This window comes from Martes martes, assembly GCF_963455335.1.
Source record: "Martes martes genome assembly, chromosome: X".
Taxonomy (NCBI): Eukaryota; Metazoa; Chordata; class Mammalia; order Carnivora; family Mustelidae; genus Martes; species Martes martes.
The window spans coordinates 91,068,711-91,087,720 of record NC_137897.1 but is presented as its reverse complement, the minus strand read 5'-3'; the positions used below and the strand labels follow the sequence as shown (position 1 = coordinate 91,087,720).

The 19,010-nt window shown below is 38.9% G+C and overlaps 1 protein-coding gene across 1 annotated transcript in view; it reads left to right on the top strand.

Moving 5' to 3' along the window:
* The window catches only part of KLHL13 (kelch like family member 13), a 42,646-nt gene extending 25,071 nt beyond the window's left edge, over window positions 1–17,575 (top strand). The window contains exons 4-6 of the mRNA XM_080795768.1: window positions 5,819–6,614; window positions 14,371–14,484; window positions 16,845–17,575. Coding sequence (XP_080651894.1) covers window positions 5,819–6,614; window positions 14,371–14,484; window positions 16,845–17,332 — 1,398 coding nt within the window. The 3' untranslated portion in view covers window positions 17,333–17,575. The remainder of the gene's footprint in view (window positions 1–5,818; window positions 6,615–14,370; window positions 14,485–16,844) is intronic.
* The last annotated feature ends 1,435 nt before the right edge of the window (window positions 17,576–19,010 follow it).

Sequence of the window (19,010 nt, the reverse complement as noted above, 5' to 3'; positions counted from 1 at the left end):
CAGGCTCCCATCTTAATAAACTAGATGCCACCAAGGAGAATTTGGTGCATTGACTATCTGAGGAGTCCCCCCAAATTTGCCAACTAACTTCTTAGTCTTTGCATTTTCCTTGAAGGTATAGAAGCAGATACTCGTTTTTGTTTTTGCTTTTCTCCTAAGTGGAAGCTTATTTGTAGAACACAGTGATCTTCAACAAAATAACATTGCAGATTGCTGATGAAACCTGTCATTAAAATATCATGTGATGGTAATGAAATGTTTAGGTGCACTGAGTGTGATTTGAACAATTTAATATAGCAGCAATGAGTAACAGTGTGTTAATGAGAACACCACTTTGAAAATTATGATGCCTGGAACTGCCTTTAGGGTGACCTAGGAAGGTGGCTTGATTACAATAGAATAATTTATAATATTTTATATCGAGGAAACTTAGATGTGCACTTGATTATTTTAAAAACAATTTTATTGGTTCTCATAAGTGGTTGAGAAATTTTGTCCTTTTTTGCTTCTCTATCCTTTAAAACACTAATGTATATTTGAATTCATGTCTGTAATCCCTCTTCTTTGGAATTTTGGCCAGGTTATATATTCAGATGAAATTAGAGTTCTTTCCACTTATGAGCTTTTTTTAAAATAAGCTTTAAACTTGGTATTTTATATTTTAAAATGTAATGAATTCTAATATATACATGAATTTCATTAAATGTTACATTACTGCACATATCCATTATTGAATACTATCTAGGCTAAATATTTGGGTATATGTTAACTGAAGCACTTTCAAGAATCATGACTGAGAGGTGGATGAAAATGAGCCATAATTGAATAATCGCATATTTTTCCAAGATCGTTTACCATTATCCCATCATTTTGATCTGCTTATATTGTTAACTGTTATTCTAGATTTTGCTTCTATAATCCCTATAATCTATGATTAATTGTTTTAGCTTTGATGACACGAACTTCATAAACAACTAATTTGTTATTACATAGTTTTTATCTGGGTTTCATTTTTAAAAATTAAGGGTCTAGTAATATTTTATACTAATTCAGAATGTATTCTATTTTTAGTTGTATCTCTTTTCACATCTTAATTTTTATATTGCTGATAATTAGAGTGTTTAACCTTCATTATATACCCACAGTGAGATAGCTGTTGTACATGGGGTATAGAAAATGCTAGTCCTTCCGTCAAGAAGACGACAATTTGGGAGGTTATGAAATACCTTTCTCTGGTGGTTTTTAAGAAAAGAGTAGGCAGCTATCTGGATATACTAGGAGTTCTGTCAAGGTCTTTTGCAGTTTTGTGTATCTGTCTCTGAGGATACTGATACATAGAGGATATTTTCCAAATGCCCTTAAATCAAAGGTAGGTTTTTTTAATACTGTCATTTTATTAATTGTTTTCTTATTGGATGAAGTTGAAGGGGGAAAAGGGGAAGGAACTAAATACCTTAATCACATTTCTAAATTATATAGTTTGGTTTTTAGTTTTTTCTCTCTGTTCATTTTATATGCTACAAATTGAGACTTACATTTGGTCACCAGCAACTGACGGTATCATTTTGCCTATTTGAAGTTCCCATTTTTTGTGGGTTTTATTGGCCATCATATCCCTAATGGTGAGAATCCGCATATCTGGGAATAATTATTTTTGTGTTCTCATCAGTTTTTGCTCATCCATACTAGTCAGTGGGTTCCAAAGTGCAAATTACCCTTGCTCTGGGGAAAGGCTCCGTCTTTCATGCTTCAGAAAGTGGACTCATTACCCCAGACACTAATTCCTGCCACCCGAGGTGATTTGGGCACCTGGGAATGGACTGTAACCTCATTTACACAATGCAAACTTTTATGAGACGCCAACGTTGCCACACCTAAAATTGGATTGAAATGTATTTTTTTATTAAACTGCATTGGAAATGCAAGGTACTGAACGGAGTGAAACTGTGTATTTCAAAAGACTTCTAATTTCATTTATTTTTCCTACTTCTTTTGTGTTGCAGTTCTGTTTTAGCTAGCTTTTTAATATATAGCTGTTAAGGATACAAAGCAATTAAAATTTTTTGGCAGTTCCCATAAAGCAGATCAGATGCTTAAAATTGTTCAAATTCTTCCTGAGTAATCAATCTATGAAAATAGCCTTGTGTGTGTGCAGTGACCTTAGAGCGTTCAGTGATGATATGTCTTACCTGGGCTGATATTTTATGCGGAGGAGTAATTATTTCAGTCTCATTTCAGCTTTTAAATAAAAGGATAATACAAGGAGTAGCCAGTTTTCTCTTAATCACCGGCCAACCTGTTAACGATTCAGTTGCGTCCGTGAAGTTTTCGTGACATATGTGAACACACACACTGAGAAAATTAAGAGAAAAGAGTTGAGTCCTTTGCCTGTGACCTGCTCGTGTGTTTGTAGACACACAGGTACTTGTATGGTAGCCTTATTTCCGTGAGTTGTGCCTCGCATAATATTTGCTGATATGATTTTCCTGTTTTCACTTTTGACCAGTTATGAAAGCATCAGAAAGAAAGGCGCATCTTGCTAAAGATGAGCCTCTCCATCGCTTGTCTTCTTTTCCTATTTTCCATTTTTGCTGCGTTGTCCTCTGTGCAGGGGAGACTTTTCTAGGCTCATTTTGACTCCAGGCAGAGCTAGGGTATGCTGGGAGTAGGAGAATGGCAAGGGAAACCGTGGCAAGCCATCATCATAGACGCCAGAAATTAACTGTGCCGTGAGTTAAGTTTGGCGGTGCTACACCTGTTCCAATCCTCACAGAAGTGATTCCTTTCCTTGTATTGCCACATAAATAATGTGAAAATAACTTCACCCTAGGAACAATTGCCTTATTAAATTCCCTTCATTAGAAACAATGACTTTTGAAGGAATCAAAATGCATTACAGTAATGAACCATGACTGTTTACATGAAAGAGAGATCTAGAGATCCCATATAAGAGGTTTTCAGTTTGCTTTTGCTAGCAATGTACCTTTCAAGAATCATGACTGAGAAGTGGATTAAGGTGAACCCCAATAGAATAACCCTCTGTTTTTCCAAAATTTCCATCTAGCCAGAATTTCATTTAGTATTTTTTTTTTTTGAGAGGGAACATACATTTTTCAAGAAGAGAAAAGGAATTATTTTGGCCATAATCAAGTTATAATTTTGTTTCTTAGGGCAACTTCTGATCTACTGATTTTGATACTTTTTAAGTTCTTCAATATTCAGTAAATATTTGTTGTCCACTTTTCTTTTTTTAATTTTAATTCCAATGTAGTTGACATACAGTGTTATATAAGTTTCAGGTGTAGAATATACTGAGTCAGCAATTCTGTACATTACTCAGTGCTCATCAAGATAAGTATACTCTTAATCCCCTTCACCTGTTTCCCCCATCCTCCCAACCACCTCCCTTCTGGTAACCATCTGTTTGTTCTCTGTAGTTAAGAATCTGTTTTTTGTTTTGTCTCTTTTTTTCTTTGTTCACTTGTTTTCTTTCTTAAATTCCACATATAAGTGAAATCATATGGTATTTGTCTTCCTCTGACTTACTTCACTTGCCATTATGCACTCTAGATCCATCCATGTTGTTGCAAATGGCAAGATTCCATTCTTTTTTATGACTGAATAATATTCCTCTGTGTGTGTGTGTGTGTGTGTGTGTGTGTGTGTCTATCACATCTTCTTTATCTGTTCATCTATTGGCAGACACTTGGGCTCCTTCCATAGTTTGGCTATTGTAAATAATGGTGCAATAAACATAGGGGTGCATGTATCCTTTCAAGCTAGTGTTTTCATATTCTTTGGGTAAATACCCAGTAGTGCAATTACTGGATCATAAGACAGTTCTGTTTTTACTTTTATGAGGAACCTCCATACTATTTTCCACAGTGGCTACCACCAGTTTGCATTCCCACCCACAGTGCATGAGTGTTCCTTTTTACTCCGTGTCCTTGCTAACACTTATTTCTCCTGCTTTTGATTTTAGCCATTCTGACAGGTGTGAGGTGATGTCTCATGGTGATTTTGATTTGCATTTCCCTGATGATGGGTGATGCTGAGCATCTTTTCATGTGTCTTTTGGCCATCTGAGTGCCTTATCTGGAGAAATGTCTGTTCCTGTCTTCTGCCCTGCCCATATTATAATCAGATTATTTGTGTCTTCTTGGTGTCATGTTGTATAAATTTTTATATATTTTGGATACTAACGCTTTTTTGGATATGTTATTTGCAAACATCTTCTCCCATTCTGAGGTTGTCTTTTTGTTTTGTTGACTGTTTCCTTTGCTGTGCAGGAGTTTCTATTTTGACATAGTCCCAATAGTTTATTTTTGCTTGTGTTTTTCCTTGCCTCAGGAGATATCTCTAGAAAAATGTTGCTACATTTGATGTCAGAAAAACTACTGCCTGTGCTCTCTTTCTAGAATTTGTATGATTTCAGGTCTCACTTTTAGGCCTTTAATCCATTTTGAGTTTACTTTTGTGTCTGGTGTATGAAAGTGGTCTAGTTTCATTCTTTTGCATGCAGCTGTCCAGTTCTCCCAACACCATTTGTTGAAGAGACTGTCATTTTCCCATTGCATGTTCTTGTTCCTTTGTCAAGGATTAATAGACTATATAATCATGGGTTTATTTCTGGGTTTTCTCTTATGTTCTCTTGAACTATGTATCTATTTTTGTGCCAGTACCATACTGCGTTGATTACTACAGCTTTGTAATATAACTTGAAGTCTGTACTTGTGATACCTCCAGCTTTGCTTTTCTTTTTCAAGATTGCTTTGGCTATTCAGGATCTTTTGTGGTTCCATACAAATTTTAGGATTGTTTGTTTTAGTTCTGTGAAAAATGCTATTGGTATTTTGATAGGGTTTTTGGTAAATGCGTAGATTGCTTTGGGTAGTATGGCCTTTTTAACAATATTTATTCTTGCAGTCCATGAACATGGAATATCTTTCCATTTGTTTATGTCATCTTCAATTTTTTGTCACCAATGTTTTATAGTTTTCAGAGTACAGGTCTTTTACCTCCTTGGTTAAGTTTATTTCTATGTATTTTATCATTTTTGGTATAATTGTAAATGAGATTGTTTTCTTAATTTCTTATTTTGCTACTTCATTGTTAGTATATAGAAATGCGATGGGTTTCTGTTTATTGATTTTGTATCCTGTGACCTTACTGAGTTCATTTATCAGTGCTAGTAGTTTTTTGGTAGAGTCTTTAGGGTTTTCTATATATAATATCACATCATCTGCAAATATTGATAGTTTTACTTCTTCCTTGCCAATTTGGATGTCTTTTATTTCTTTTTCTTGTCTGACTGCTGTGGCTAGGACTTCAAGTACTGTGTTGAATAAAAGTGGTGAGAATAGACATCCTTGTCTTGTTCTTGATCTCAGAGGAGAAGCTCTCCGTTTTTCCCCATTGAGTGTGTTGTTAGCTGTGGGTTTTTCCTATATGGCCTTTATTATGCTTGAGGTCTGTTCCCTCTAAAGAAACTTTGTTGAGGGTTTTTATCATGAATGGATGTTATATTTTGTCAGATGCTTTTTTCTGCATCTGTTGAAAGGATTACAGGGTTTTTATCCTTTCTCTTGTTGATGTGATGTGGATAATTTTCTTTTGGTTACCTTTCTATGGGACTAGGTAAAGGTGGTTTGTGAATTCTCTTTAGATTATTAATGTATTTAGATAAGAATTTTGATTGGCATCTATATGGACAGTAAAAAGCTTAGTTTACTCTTCTTCTAGATCAGGTATTTATGTTATCCAGACTGGGAGCGTCATGAACTTGGTAGCATTTTAATTTTTCTTATTGGTTTAATAGGTCACTTTAGACAATTGTGTCGAAGTTGGTCGGATTGCCAACACCTACAATCTGACAGAAGTAGATAAATATGTCAACAGTTTTGTCTTGAAGAATTTTCCTGCATTGCTGAGCACTGGGGAGTTCTTGAAGCTCCCTTTTGAGCGTCTTGCCTTTGTGCTTTCCAGTAATAGCCTTAAGCACTGCACTGAACTTGAGCTCTTTAAGGCTACCTGTCGCTGGCTACGCCTAGAAGAGCCTCGGATGGACTTTGCTGCCAAATTAATGAAGAACATACGATTTCCACTGATGACACCGCAGGAGCTCATCAATTATGTGCAAACCGTGGATTTCATGAGAACTGACAATACCTGTGTGAATCTCCTTTTGGAAGCCAGCAATTACCAAATGATGCCATACATGCAGCCAGTGATGCAGTCAGACAGGACTGCCATTCGCTCTGACACCACCCATTTGGTCACACTCGGAGGAGTTCTGAGGCAGCAGCTGGTTGTCAGCAAGGAATTGCGCATGTATGATGAAAAGGCCCATGAATGGAAATCGTTAGCCCCCATGGATGCCCCACGGTACCAGCATGGCATTGCTGTCATTGGAAATTTCCTCTATGTCGTCGGCGGACAGAGCAATTATGACACAAAAGGAAAAACGGCAGTCGATACGGTCTTCAGATTTGATCCTCGCTACAATAAATGGATGCAGGTTGCATCTTTAAATGAAAAGCGCACCTTTTTCCACCTAAGTGCCCTCAAAGGATATCTGTATGCAGTCGGTGGGCGAAATGCAGCTGGTGAACTGCGTAAGTGTGTGCATTTATGTTAAACAGAGAGGCTAATTTCTTTACCCCCAAATTCTCATTAAATCATAAAATAAGCAGTTCTGGAAAATTAAAGACAAAAATGTAGCTAGGGTTTCATTTAAACTGTTCTGCTCAGGAAATATCGGAGACAATCTGTATGCCTAATCCGGATTTATATTTTTGGCCAGGGTACAAATGATATCTTAGGAATATATCAGTATGTTGCAGAATATTTTATTTGGCAGTGTGTATGGTTTTCATCTTGACAGTGTAACTACAAAGTATATTCTGCTCATTTAAATTCTAATAGAATCTTGGACAGAAGTCTGGCATGTTTCCTTATTTTCCATTTTTAAAAGCCCACATAATATTTTACTGCACAGGTTAAAATCCTTCCTTACAGAGGACTGTTATCGTTTCTTCTTTTACATAATCTTTTACCCTATCCTAGAACCTAGACCACATAGAAAGGTAATTTTCTTTGTCAATTAAATGTACAAAGTTCATTATTATCCCAAATGTATTTACCGTGAGTAATGTGATCTGTGAGTATTAGTTTTAAAAATCATTCTCTCTTGGGGTGTCCGGGTGGCTCAGTCGGTTAAGCGTCTGACCCTTGATTTCAGCTCAGGTCATGATCTCCAGGTCATGAGCTCGGGTCCTGCGTCAGGCTCAATGCTCATCACGGAGTCTGCTTGTCCCTCTCTCTCTGTTCTTCCCCTGTCCTCACCCCACTCACACATTCTTGCTCTCTCTCTCTCAAATAAATAAATGAAAAATAAAATCTTTAAAAAAAAAAAATCATTCTCTCAGTGAAATACCAAACAATTTTCTTCACCGTAAACTGCTCTGGTAAGCTTTATTAGATGGCCACTTTTTTGTCTCCGTAATCAAAGATTGGTCTCAAGTGCAGTTAACATAGAGCAGTACTTTGGCTACATAAATGTACTCTAATTTTGTTATTTTAGATGAAATTGGAATAAGGTAGCTGTCCAAAAAGAAGTCAGGAAGACCGCATTTTCTGTCACGCCTTCCATATCTGTCATTACCATCATCGTTTGGCCTGTTTTTTTCACCACTCTTTTATTCTGCGATGAATAGCGTCCTTGTAGTTGACCAGTATTCCGGGCTCTGTAATGGTGGGGACGTGGAAAATATTGGCCTTGGCTCTGGATAAATTGAGAGTAATTATCAGAATCTTTTTCTTGGTAGCTTAATGGATTTAAGAATAAGCTATTTATTGGAGGCAAAAAGAACTGCTCTCAGCTCTTACGCTCTCTACCTGATCAAGCCCTTTCTTGTTAGGGGCATCTTAATGTGACTAATCTTTCCTACCTGCAGTTTTTTTTTTCCTTTGTTGTCACAGTAATATTTTTCCCAAGACCGGGCTTTCGAAATGGTTGGACTCGGGGGCATCATCATGAGCCACACAGATTGCCCGATCTATTGTAATAATCAGGCTGTTCAAAGCATTTGAGGCACCAGTACCCTTAGCGTCGAATTGTCATTTCAGGTCTCCTCACTTGACCCACACACATTATTTTCATGTTGTGATACTATTTTAAATTAGGGGATGTCTGGAAATATTCAGAAGCTGTAACGAGCGATTTGGCTCTTTCTTAGGAGAACCACTCGTAGGAGATCATCTCTGCCAGTTTACAAATGGTAGGTCATCAGTCCTGGCCGTGAGTGGCCATTTCAGACCTTCTTTCCTCAGGAGAAAGAGCTCCTTATCGACGTTATCCCCTCTAATTAATAGGTGGAACGAGGCCTTATTCTTCTGAGAATCTATCCTCTTCAGGCCAAGGACGGTCATTACATAAAACCAAGAAGCTAGAGGCTTTCTTTTGCTGAGCTCTTGCCATGTTAGACTCATTTGGGAACAAGCAGACAACCCCGTTGGGCAGGCGGCTGCCTTCCTTGCTCATGACCTTCAGAAATCACACCCTCTATCTCTTATTAAAAATAGCCTTCTGCGTTTCAGTTTGAAAGTAAAAAGAAACAAGAGAAGCATGTTTCTCATGAGCTATTCCTAATTCATAATAACTATTTGATTCTATTTAGGTTTTGACATCACAATCTCCCAGAGTTTAAACCTAAGGATAATGACTTACATAGCCTAAAAAATGATTACCCCTCCAGATGGTAAATGGAGGCCCATTTTTATCTAAATTTGTAAACTGCATGTTTCACAAATACATAGATGGTTGTAATAGAGACACAAGCCCTCAATACCAAGAAACAACTCTGATTCCATTTAAAGGCCAATGACATTTCTTTCCCTTTGAAATTACCTCCTGTCATCTATAAGTAAGTATGCTTTTATAGAAAATGACTGTTTACCTTAAAATCAGCATACCCAGCAAAAGCCAATCTGTAGTAAATATTTTAAGTTAAAATATATTGGAAGGATTTGTTTGTTTGTTTGTTTGTTTTTAGAAAATCAGTTGATTGGCTTAAGTGCAGTGAAATCAAGCCACCCCACCTCCTTTGACTTTCTCCTTATTTTAAGCGTACTTGGGAGCAAGAAGTACACTGTTTTAAAACAGTCTCCTCACATTCTGTGCTGTTGACTTCTTCTGAATTCTCTTTATCAATAATGTTTCTCTTTGTATATGTGTCTCTCGCCCTTTCCAGTTTTCTTGGACCCATGGTTTTCGTAGAATAGCAGATTTAGGTCCTAAAAAGACTCTTGCTTATATTTCTGAATGTTCCAGCCAGAGGCTGGGTTTTGTGTGTGTGTGTGTGTTTTTTAAAGATTTTTATTTATTTATTTTTTTATTTGACAGACAGAGATCACAAGTAGGCAGAGAGGCAGGCAGAGAGAGAGGAGGAAGCAGGCTCCCCGCCGAGCAGAGAGCCCAATGTGGGGCTTGATCCCAGGACCCTGGGATCATGACCTGAGCTGAAGGCAGAGGCTTTAATCCACTGAGCCACCCAGGCGCCCCCAGAGGCTGGGTTTTTAACGTTTCTCCTGCTCCATAATTTTTTTTTATGGGAACGCCCTCCACACACACAAGAACATCTGTTATAGGGGCACCTGGGTGGCTCAGTTGTTGAGCGTCTGCCTTTGGCTCAGGTCGTTATCCCAGGGTCCTGGGATCGAGCCCCGCATTGGGCTCTCCGCTCAGCGGGAAGCCTGCTTCTCCCTCTCCCACTCTCCCTGCTTGTGTTCCCTCTCTCACTGTGTCTCTCTCTGTCCAATAAATAAAATATTTTTAAAAAAAGAACATCTGTTATAGTAACTTCGCATTCCCATCTTAACTGATTACATTGCTGTATTAATATGCCTGTGTAAATAGAGAAGGGGGGTGAAGGGGGTGGCAGGCAAATGGGGATCAATGGGAGAGTCATTTAACAATTTAATGATTCGGGGCCCCTGACTGGCTCAGTCAGTAGAAGATGTGACTCTTGATCTTGGGGTTATAAGTTCAAGCCCCACGTTGCGTGTAGAGATTACTTAAAACTAAAATCTTCTCTTAAAAATATTAGTTAGGTTCATTTAGTGCCACTATATTATTTATTCGGCATGTATGCAATGACCATCTCCTAGATGTAATTCTGAAAAGAAAAGAGTGGCAGCATTTGCAAGACGTTTTAGATCGTTTTAATGCATTCGGCCTTTTAAAAGCCCTTCTTGGAGTGTGTATGGATGGACCTACGCCCATAGTACATCAAAAAGATCTTATTAATGTGTGTGTGAGCCTGGTATATTGCTACAGTAGAATTCCTTAGAAATGCTGCTTTCCTTTGACACCGGGTACAGTTGGAAGCTACGTGAAGCTTAGAGGAGCTGTCACTTCAGTGGAAGAGGAGTCCATTATTCCTGGCATCTTTCAAACTTCTGTAATTTAAGAAATCGATCTTCCATTGAGGTTTTCTATATTGAAGAGAAATATGACAGCTCAGATAGGTTTCATTTCTGTTAACTATTAATAAGCCAAGCTTTCGGATAATGAAGTAACATACAGAAAAACGTGTTAGGTTTTTTTTTTTTTTTCCAAATAAATATGCAGTAAAATGACTGAAATTTATCAACTGCCCCTATATCCCTTCATGGATTTGCAGTTTTCTTCATTAAGCACCAGTGGTTCCAGTGGTGATTCAGGGTTCATCCCTTGCCTACTCTCAAAAAGAACAAGTAAGTCCCACAACATCCCTTGGGACCAATTCTGGACTCCAGTAGAATCACCTGAGCCAACTACGAACCTTTCATGATTGGTGTGAACTAAGCAACCTACATGTAATTCTCAAATTGGAGAGGGTCTCTAACTGAAATTGCACGTCACTGAAGGTGACTTTCTAGAATAAGGGTCAGTGAAATTCTGTAAAGGGCCAGAAAGTCCATATTTTCAGCGTCTTAGGCCATAGGATCTTGTCACAGCGAATCGCCTCTGCTGTCATATTGCAAAAGCAGCCACAGACGGTTTATAAACAAACGGGTGAGGCTGTGTTCCAATAAAGCTTTCTATAGGAAAACCAGCATTTGAATTCCACATGATTTTCATAAGTCACAAAACATTTTTCCTTTGATTTTTTCCCCCAACTCTTTAAAAAAGGTAAAAAGCCATTCACATGTTTGGGGCACCTAGGTGGCTCAGTGGGTTAAGCCTCTGCCTTCGGCTCAGGTCATGATCTCAGGGTCCTGGGATCGAGCCCCGCATCGGGCTCTTTGCTCAGCGGGGAGCCTGCTTCCCTCTCTCTCTCTGCCTGCCTCTCTGCCTGCCTTTCTGCCTGCTTGTGATCTCTCTCTCTCTGTGAAATAAATAAATAAAATCTTAAAAAAAAAAAAAACCATTCACATGTTTATCTTGTGGGCCATACAGAAAGCAGATAGCATGCTGGATTTGGCTGATCGGCTGTAATTTGCCCAACCCTCTTCTAGATTTTCCTAATTAGTTCATTGCCATTCCTACCTCTCATAAACTATGACAGAAACACTGTCTTGTCCCTTGCATCATCCCTTGCCCCCTTCCCCTATCAAGGTTTTTGATACGAGCCTATATCCCATTGCCTTGAGAATATGGAAAATAAGGACTTGTGTGTGTATATACTTTTAATCAGATGTGTTCTATTTTAAAACTAAATACTCTTGATTTGACTTAGAGCAACAGTACTTGATGGAGACAGTCCAGAGGTTGAGAGTAAATATTTAATGATAGGAAAAGCTGAAGGATACGAATGATTTAGCTTGAAGAAGAAAAGTTGAGGGATGATGAACTATTACATAGTTTTTATATTATTGGTGGTTAATACCCGTCTTACACTTAGGTTACTCCTGTATGAGAAAATATAGATGGATTCTTATAACCCCTATTAGGGAAAAAATGCAATTAATTCACTGACAGAAGAATGGCATTATCTTTCTACATGGGAAAATTTTAATAATCATAAAGAGTGAATAGCTATTCAATTGCTAGCTCCACTCCAAAAGGAATAGGAGGAAAGTAATGGAAACTCCATCAGAATAGATTGAATTAGACATAAGGAGAGACTGTGACACTCTAGAAATTTCAAAGTTCAAGGCAGAATTTTTCCATTAAGGAAAGCATAGAACTATAGTAAAACTTGTCTTTGCCATCAGATACGTGGAAAAGATGATCTCTGGAAGTCTTTTAAAGCCCTTTCACTGATAGGATGTGTGATTAGAGTACTTTTTTTTTTATCAGCTAAAACCCTACCATTAATTACTTTGCTGATGCCAAGTACCAATCAATATACTAGATCCTCTATAAGTGGGGAGAGAGAGAAAGAGATAATAATGTATGTCCATTAGGATCGTGCTTGTCAATTAAGTGAAAGTCGTGCTAAAGGCAAATGGAAATGAACATTAGAGAAGACGCCCAGTGACTACAAATGGCCAAAACCGGTATCAATCAGTTTCAGCTTGCCATGAATTGTGGCAATAGCTCTTGTTGGGGGGTGGATTTTGCAGGATCTGGCTACTTAATGGAAGGATTTAGAAGAAATAGAGTTGGGAGGGGGAAAAAAGAAGAAGAAGAAATAGAGTTGGTTAGGATCCAGGCCTAAAGCAATGAACAAAACCAACAAAGTAGATCAAATGAGAACAGGAAAAGCCTTTGAGATGAGCCCAAAAATGTAAAGCTGAAGCCAGTGCAAAAGGCAATCAGTGAAGGGATATGAGAAGTGGTATAATGTAGGAGCTGTTAGGTGAGAAATAAGTGCTCCATGTAGTCAATTTCGTACAGAAATGAAATTACTGAATAGAGTAGAAAATGCATCGCTCATTCTCATGTTATTATTATTTTTTTTAAATCAGAAACCTTGTTCAAGGGATGATTCGTCTGTTAGGCATTCCAGTGGCTTGATCAGATGGCCCCACTCAGTAGATTTCTGCTTCTGTTCCATCGCCTAAAACTACATCATACGGTCAACTCCAGGTTCAAGGAAACTTGAGTGTTGAGTCTAGCAGGGCGCTTCTGTGTGCAGTGTCGTGGTTCTATTCCTAAGAAAAAAGCAGGGTTAGGGGAGATAAGAAATCAAGTTGCCAATAGTATAAACTTTTCAAGTCTACCTAGACTTTGTATGGGGTTTTTGTTTGTTTCTTCTTTAAAGTTTAATTTATTTAAGTAGTCTCTACATTCCACGTGGGGCTCGAACTCACAACCCCAAGGTCAAGATGCACACATTCTTCTGACTGAGCCTCTCAGGTGCCCCGAGACTTTGTGTCTTTGAACAGAGTACTCGGAACAGCCCTATTTCTTTCTGCCTCTTATTATATGTGCTGCTGAAGCGAGCACATCTTTCTGCCTCTTAAAAAAGGATTATGTTTTCTATCTGTCATTCTATTCTTGAGGTTATAACAGAGTGATAATTAAATAGGTTGAGGTCACTTCTCCAAAATACTTTCTGTTAAAGATGATAAATTTATTACTGAAAGGAAGTGCCCCTGTTAGAAATCTTCCTGTCATACCACGCTGCCAGTCATCTTCTAGTAGGAGCATGACTGGCTACAATGATATTGGCCTTAATGTATAAATGTAGAAGAATTATTGCCAATGTCTATTGTGTAGTCCGGATGTGAAATAAAGCAAGAGGCAGCCAGAACATAGGCCACGTGGTGTGTGTACATACATACGTTCATTCTCAACCTCAGATTTTGCTTCCTGTCGATGAACCTTAGTTTCCTAGGTGGTGGATCAGAACTGACCTTTCTTCTTCCTTATGATTTTCTCATCTTCGCACATATTTTTCTTTTTTAAAGATTCGGTTTATTTATTTTTATGAGAGCAAGAGAGAGCACGAGCCGGGGGCAGGGGGGAGGGAGAAGCAGACTCCCCGCTGAGCAGGGAGTCCGATGACGGGACTCGATCTCAGGGCCCCAGGACCATGACGTGAGCTTCAGGCAGACGCTTAACCGACTGAGCCACCCAGGCACCCTCATCTTCCCACATACTTAGAGCAAGGAAATGGGAGGAATGTCAAATTACAAAGATGTAACAAGATACTAGAAGAAAAGAAAGAAATCCTAGCAACCTCTGCAGTGACGGAGATGTGTTAGATTATCACATGAGCCTCTAGTCTAATGTAAAGTGTATTAATGGTTCATCTTAGTAATATAATCTCAATAAGTGAAAAAAGAGACCTCCCAAAGAGTATCTCATATCTGTAATAGATAGGGTTTCGTTGTTTAAATATTATTCTTTTACCTAAAGGGAAAAATAGCTCGTTGCTAAATTTGAAATTTTAAATTATTTTCTTGTCTGTTCTTTTTTTTTCTTTTTATAAACAATAGCCACAGTGGAGTGTTACAATCCAAGAACAAATGAGTGGACCTATGTTGCCAAAATGAGTGAACCCCACTATGGCCATGCTGGGACTGTGTATGGAGGAGTCATGTATATTTCAGGTAAACCATTATAACACAGATGTGATTAATATAATACATATACTTTTAACTATGGTACCATCTTTCCTACAGTAGTAGAAAGATAATCCAGAAAAAAAAGAATCCAGAAAAAAGGATCATCAAAATATAATTTGTGGTGATTTTAGAAGCTATGTTGTACATGTGCATTTGCGTACAGATGCCTTTGGTATTCTAAGAGTTCATAAGACTAGCAGCAAACCAGTCATGCTATGAATGCATAACTTGGAAGAAACTGGAAAGCCTTCAGCTTTTCCAGCTTGCCTTTTGGTGCCCATGCTCTACAATCTAATAAACCCTGTACTCCAACAACCCCCATTCATAGTCCCTGTAGCGACACTTAATTCATTTTGAGCTTACATTTAGCCAAAGTCTATAAGGAAATATATCATCATTTAACACATAAACTCTACTGTGTGTAAGCTTGTTCCTGATAATATACATAATGTGTAATAATGGTCACACCCTCATTTAGTGCAACCAATTATAGGGGTTTCCCTTTTCCTCAGCATTATCAGGGGACTTGACTGTGGTGTCCTTGTGTGAATGATTCCATGCTGATTACCTATATATGTGTTGGCCACATGCGCATATATTTTTCTGATAACAGATTCTAAAATGGCTACCATTTGTTGCAGTAACAACTTTCATTCCCAGACTGTTAGTGTTGAAATAATCCTTCCATCAGATGCAGAAAGGAGTCTCATTTGAATGTAATCTTCACCTCCACTATTGACATTTTACTTTGTTAGGCTGCTTCTTCTCATCTGGCCCTGACGTGGTCTACTTTTGACACATTTTTCTCCTGAGAGCTTGCCGGTGCCAGGCCAGCAGTTACATTATTAGAAAGCAAAAGCATTAAGGTGATGGTGGTGGTCTGGGTCTCTGAACGCTACTGCCTTATGAAAGCTATAATCAGGAGGGATCAGCGAAAGGCCCTGAATGGGTGATTGACAGGTTTGGGGAGTTAAATTTATGAGAAACTACGGGGTGTCTTCTATTGAAAGAGCCATCCAGGAAATCATATGCTCCACTAATCAATGACTTACACCCTCTACCTATTTCATGTGTATAGCTGCTATGCCGTAATAATGAGAGCTCCAAGTCCTTGTGGGGGATGACACGAAATTGTTCTCGTGACACTTCGCCATAGCTAACGTGCATTTCACAAATGACCTCCCTGGCCAAGAATAGGATAGGACCAGAGCTGACTCTCAAACTGGAAAAAAAAAAAAAAAAAAGAGTTAAAAGCAGAGAGGAAACAGTGATTGCCGACTGGCCCCCAGATAGGAGCACTTTGATTGATATGACTGAAAATTTGTGTAGCTCTCTCGCCAATCCACAAAACATAGAGTCCAGTACTTTCCTTGTAGACTGATTTCTGTGTGATCTCAGAACATGCTCTGTAGATGATACGGACTCAGTGGGTCAACAGCAGACTGCTAATGATCTACCAACTGTTCTCAGAAATGATCATAGATTCCGTACATGTTCAGCATCTAGTTTTGTCCGTTCTGAGAGCAGATGACATTACCTTCCTGCACCCACCCAACAGAAACTCGACAAAAACAAACAACGCTGAGTAGTCTCATATGCCGGGACATTTGCATAATATTGTCAACTTTTCCAAGCATTTTGATTGATTTGACTTCATAGTCTCAATGCTAATGAGGTAACAGGAGTAGAGATTCTTGGATGGTTAAGTACGGAAATGGACAACTGGAATTCAGATGCCTGAGCCCAGCACTCAGCTGCCAGCGTGTGCCCACCCCAAAGCAGGAGCAGTACGTGATTCTGGGGGCACCCGGGTGGCTCAGTCAGTTAAGCATCTGAGTTCGGCTTGGGTCATGATCACAGAGTCCTGGGATCAAGTCCCACATCAGGCTCTTTGTCTCAGCAAGAAGCCAGCTTCTCCCTCTGCTTGCTACTCCCCTTACTTGTTCTCTCTCTCTTTGACAAATGAATAAATTTTTTTTTAAAAGAAATGCATGATCCTTTGGACATGAGATTTACAGCAGACCCAGCTCTAAAAGTGGCCCAAATCTCTTTTCCTTTAACAAAGCCTCTTAAATTCCACGGCTCTCTACTTGAGAAAGTCCTTGCAATAACATAAGCTAGATTTTTTTGTTGTTGTTCTTTAAGAAGCTGAAAGTGTTACCTTCTGGATTTTTAATCCCAGAGAAAGTACGTCTGGAGGGCAGATATTTATAAGAACACTAGTGATAAGCCATAAGATCCATAACATTTGGCTCAACATCTGCCATCTAGGATAGAGAGCCTTTTATTTACTTTTGCATCTTTATCATAATCTGTTTACCCTTGTGCCTACCTTCATTCTCTAGGAGGAATCACTCATGACACTTTCCAAAAGGAGCTCATGTGCTTTGACCCTGATACCGACAAATGGATCCAGAAGGCGCCGATGACCACGGTCAGAGGCCTGCACTGCATGTGTACGGTGGGCGAGAGGCTCTACGTCATTGGCGGCAATCACTTCCGAGGCACAAGTGATTATGATGATGTCCTAAGCTGTGAATACTACTCACCTATCCTTGACCAGTGGACCCCAATTGCTGCCATGTTAAGGGGGCAGAGCGATGTTGGGGTCGCGGTCTTTGAAAATAAGATCTACGTGGTTGGTGGGTATTCCTGGAATAATCGCTGTATGGTGGAGATAGTGCAGAAATATGACCCCGACAAAGATGAGTGGCATAAGGTGTTTGATCTCCCAGAGTCCCTCGGTGGCATCCGAGCTTGTACACTCACGGTGTTCCCACCCGAAGAAACCACACCGTCACCTTCTAGAGAGTCCCCCCTTTCTGCACCTTAAGATCATCCCCACCCCGTGACTAAGATGCTGTGGTCCTATCTTTGCAGCGTGTCATGAATTCTCTTCTTTTGCGCCCCCTTTAGTAGTGTATGTTAGGATTAGCCTCCAGTAATTGATACAGATATTGGAAAAAAAAAGACAACATTGATGTTATTTGTGCTGTTTGTTTGGCTTAGAGTGTTTATAAAGTGGTAACAAAACCATTCTGGAAATGTATCCCATTGAAGCTGATGTTTAACATACAAAAAAAAAAAAAAACACAAAAAAACACACAAAAAAAAAACCACACAAAAAAAAACAACCCAAGATATTGTCTATAAAATGTTTCTTCAGTACTTTTTCGATGCTGTGTATTGGGTGTAAGGTATTCGTCATCTTACATTAGAAAGCCCAGCGAACCAACTCGAAGGTGGATTGTAGTAAGTGTACAACTGTGCTAACTCGGCTTCAAAGTAAAAAGTTTTCCTTTCATCGTTGACTGTGAGATGTCGAAGGGAGGCAGCTTGCTCCAACAGGAAACAATAGACAAAAGGTTGCCAACTCGCATGAGCTACCTCCCTCTTTTCATAAAGTATTTTTGACATATCTGTCAACCCACCTATCTGCGTGGGCGCATTGAAAACATATGAAGTTTCTTAGACACACAGGAGAAATAATAACTGAAATTCACCAGTATTAATAATAATAATAATAATAATAAAAAGAAACAGCATGACCCCTCTACTTAGAAACAAGAGTTCGGGGTTTCTAAAGTGTGTATAAATACATACACACACGTACATTGAGCAGACACAAAATTTTAAAAATGGAATGGCACATCAAATAAACATGAATGATCTTTTTAAATTTCTACCAAAAAGCAGCTTCCGTTTAAATGGGAATTCAGTAGCGCACACTGAGAATCCTACTGAATTTAGGTGGACAAGGGCTAGAAATGTTGAGCAACTAAATTTGTCACTTGACCAAATTTTTCCTTCCAAAACTGTAATCTACGCCTTCTCCTTTGCTGTTGAGGTAACTTGCATATTATCCGTGTTCTGTATACTCTCAATTCATAAGGTTATTTAGCACAAAGTGTAGCAGCCTCCCCTGGGGAGCTGCTTTTGCTCAGTGATTTCAACTTCCATGTTTTATCTCTTTTTGTTCAATAAAAAAGCATTTAATGTCATTTTGGTCTGAGGCATCCTGTTACTGTCTGATTTGACTCTCATTAATTGGGGGGGGGCAACATTCAGGTGATCAGAACTGAGAGCACCGAACAGTTTGGATTACTATTAATGACTTTTATCCAAGGAAGTACAGTCATTTGACCAGGCCTAACTTCATTGGTCGAAACTCAGTGCTGGTTGTCTCTGTGCAATTAGACATGTGGAAACGCTAAGAGGAGTTACATTTCTGAGGTCAAGGTTCCCTGATCTTCGAGAAGATCCATCTTGTCTAGTGAGAAGACATTCTGTGAAATGACCTAAGAGATTTGTTCTTGACCTAGGATTGTAAGGGAATAATGTTTTGGGGAAAGATGGTATGAGGATTCTGTCAGGGCCTTGTGCCAGATCTTGCTGCCTTTATCTGCAAATGACCCCACTAAGTCAGAACTAAAAATTTTGAGCTATTCCCAAACAACGAGAGTGTCACCGGATTTCCTCCCCAGTGAGGAATTGGCAGCGCAGATCTCACT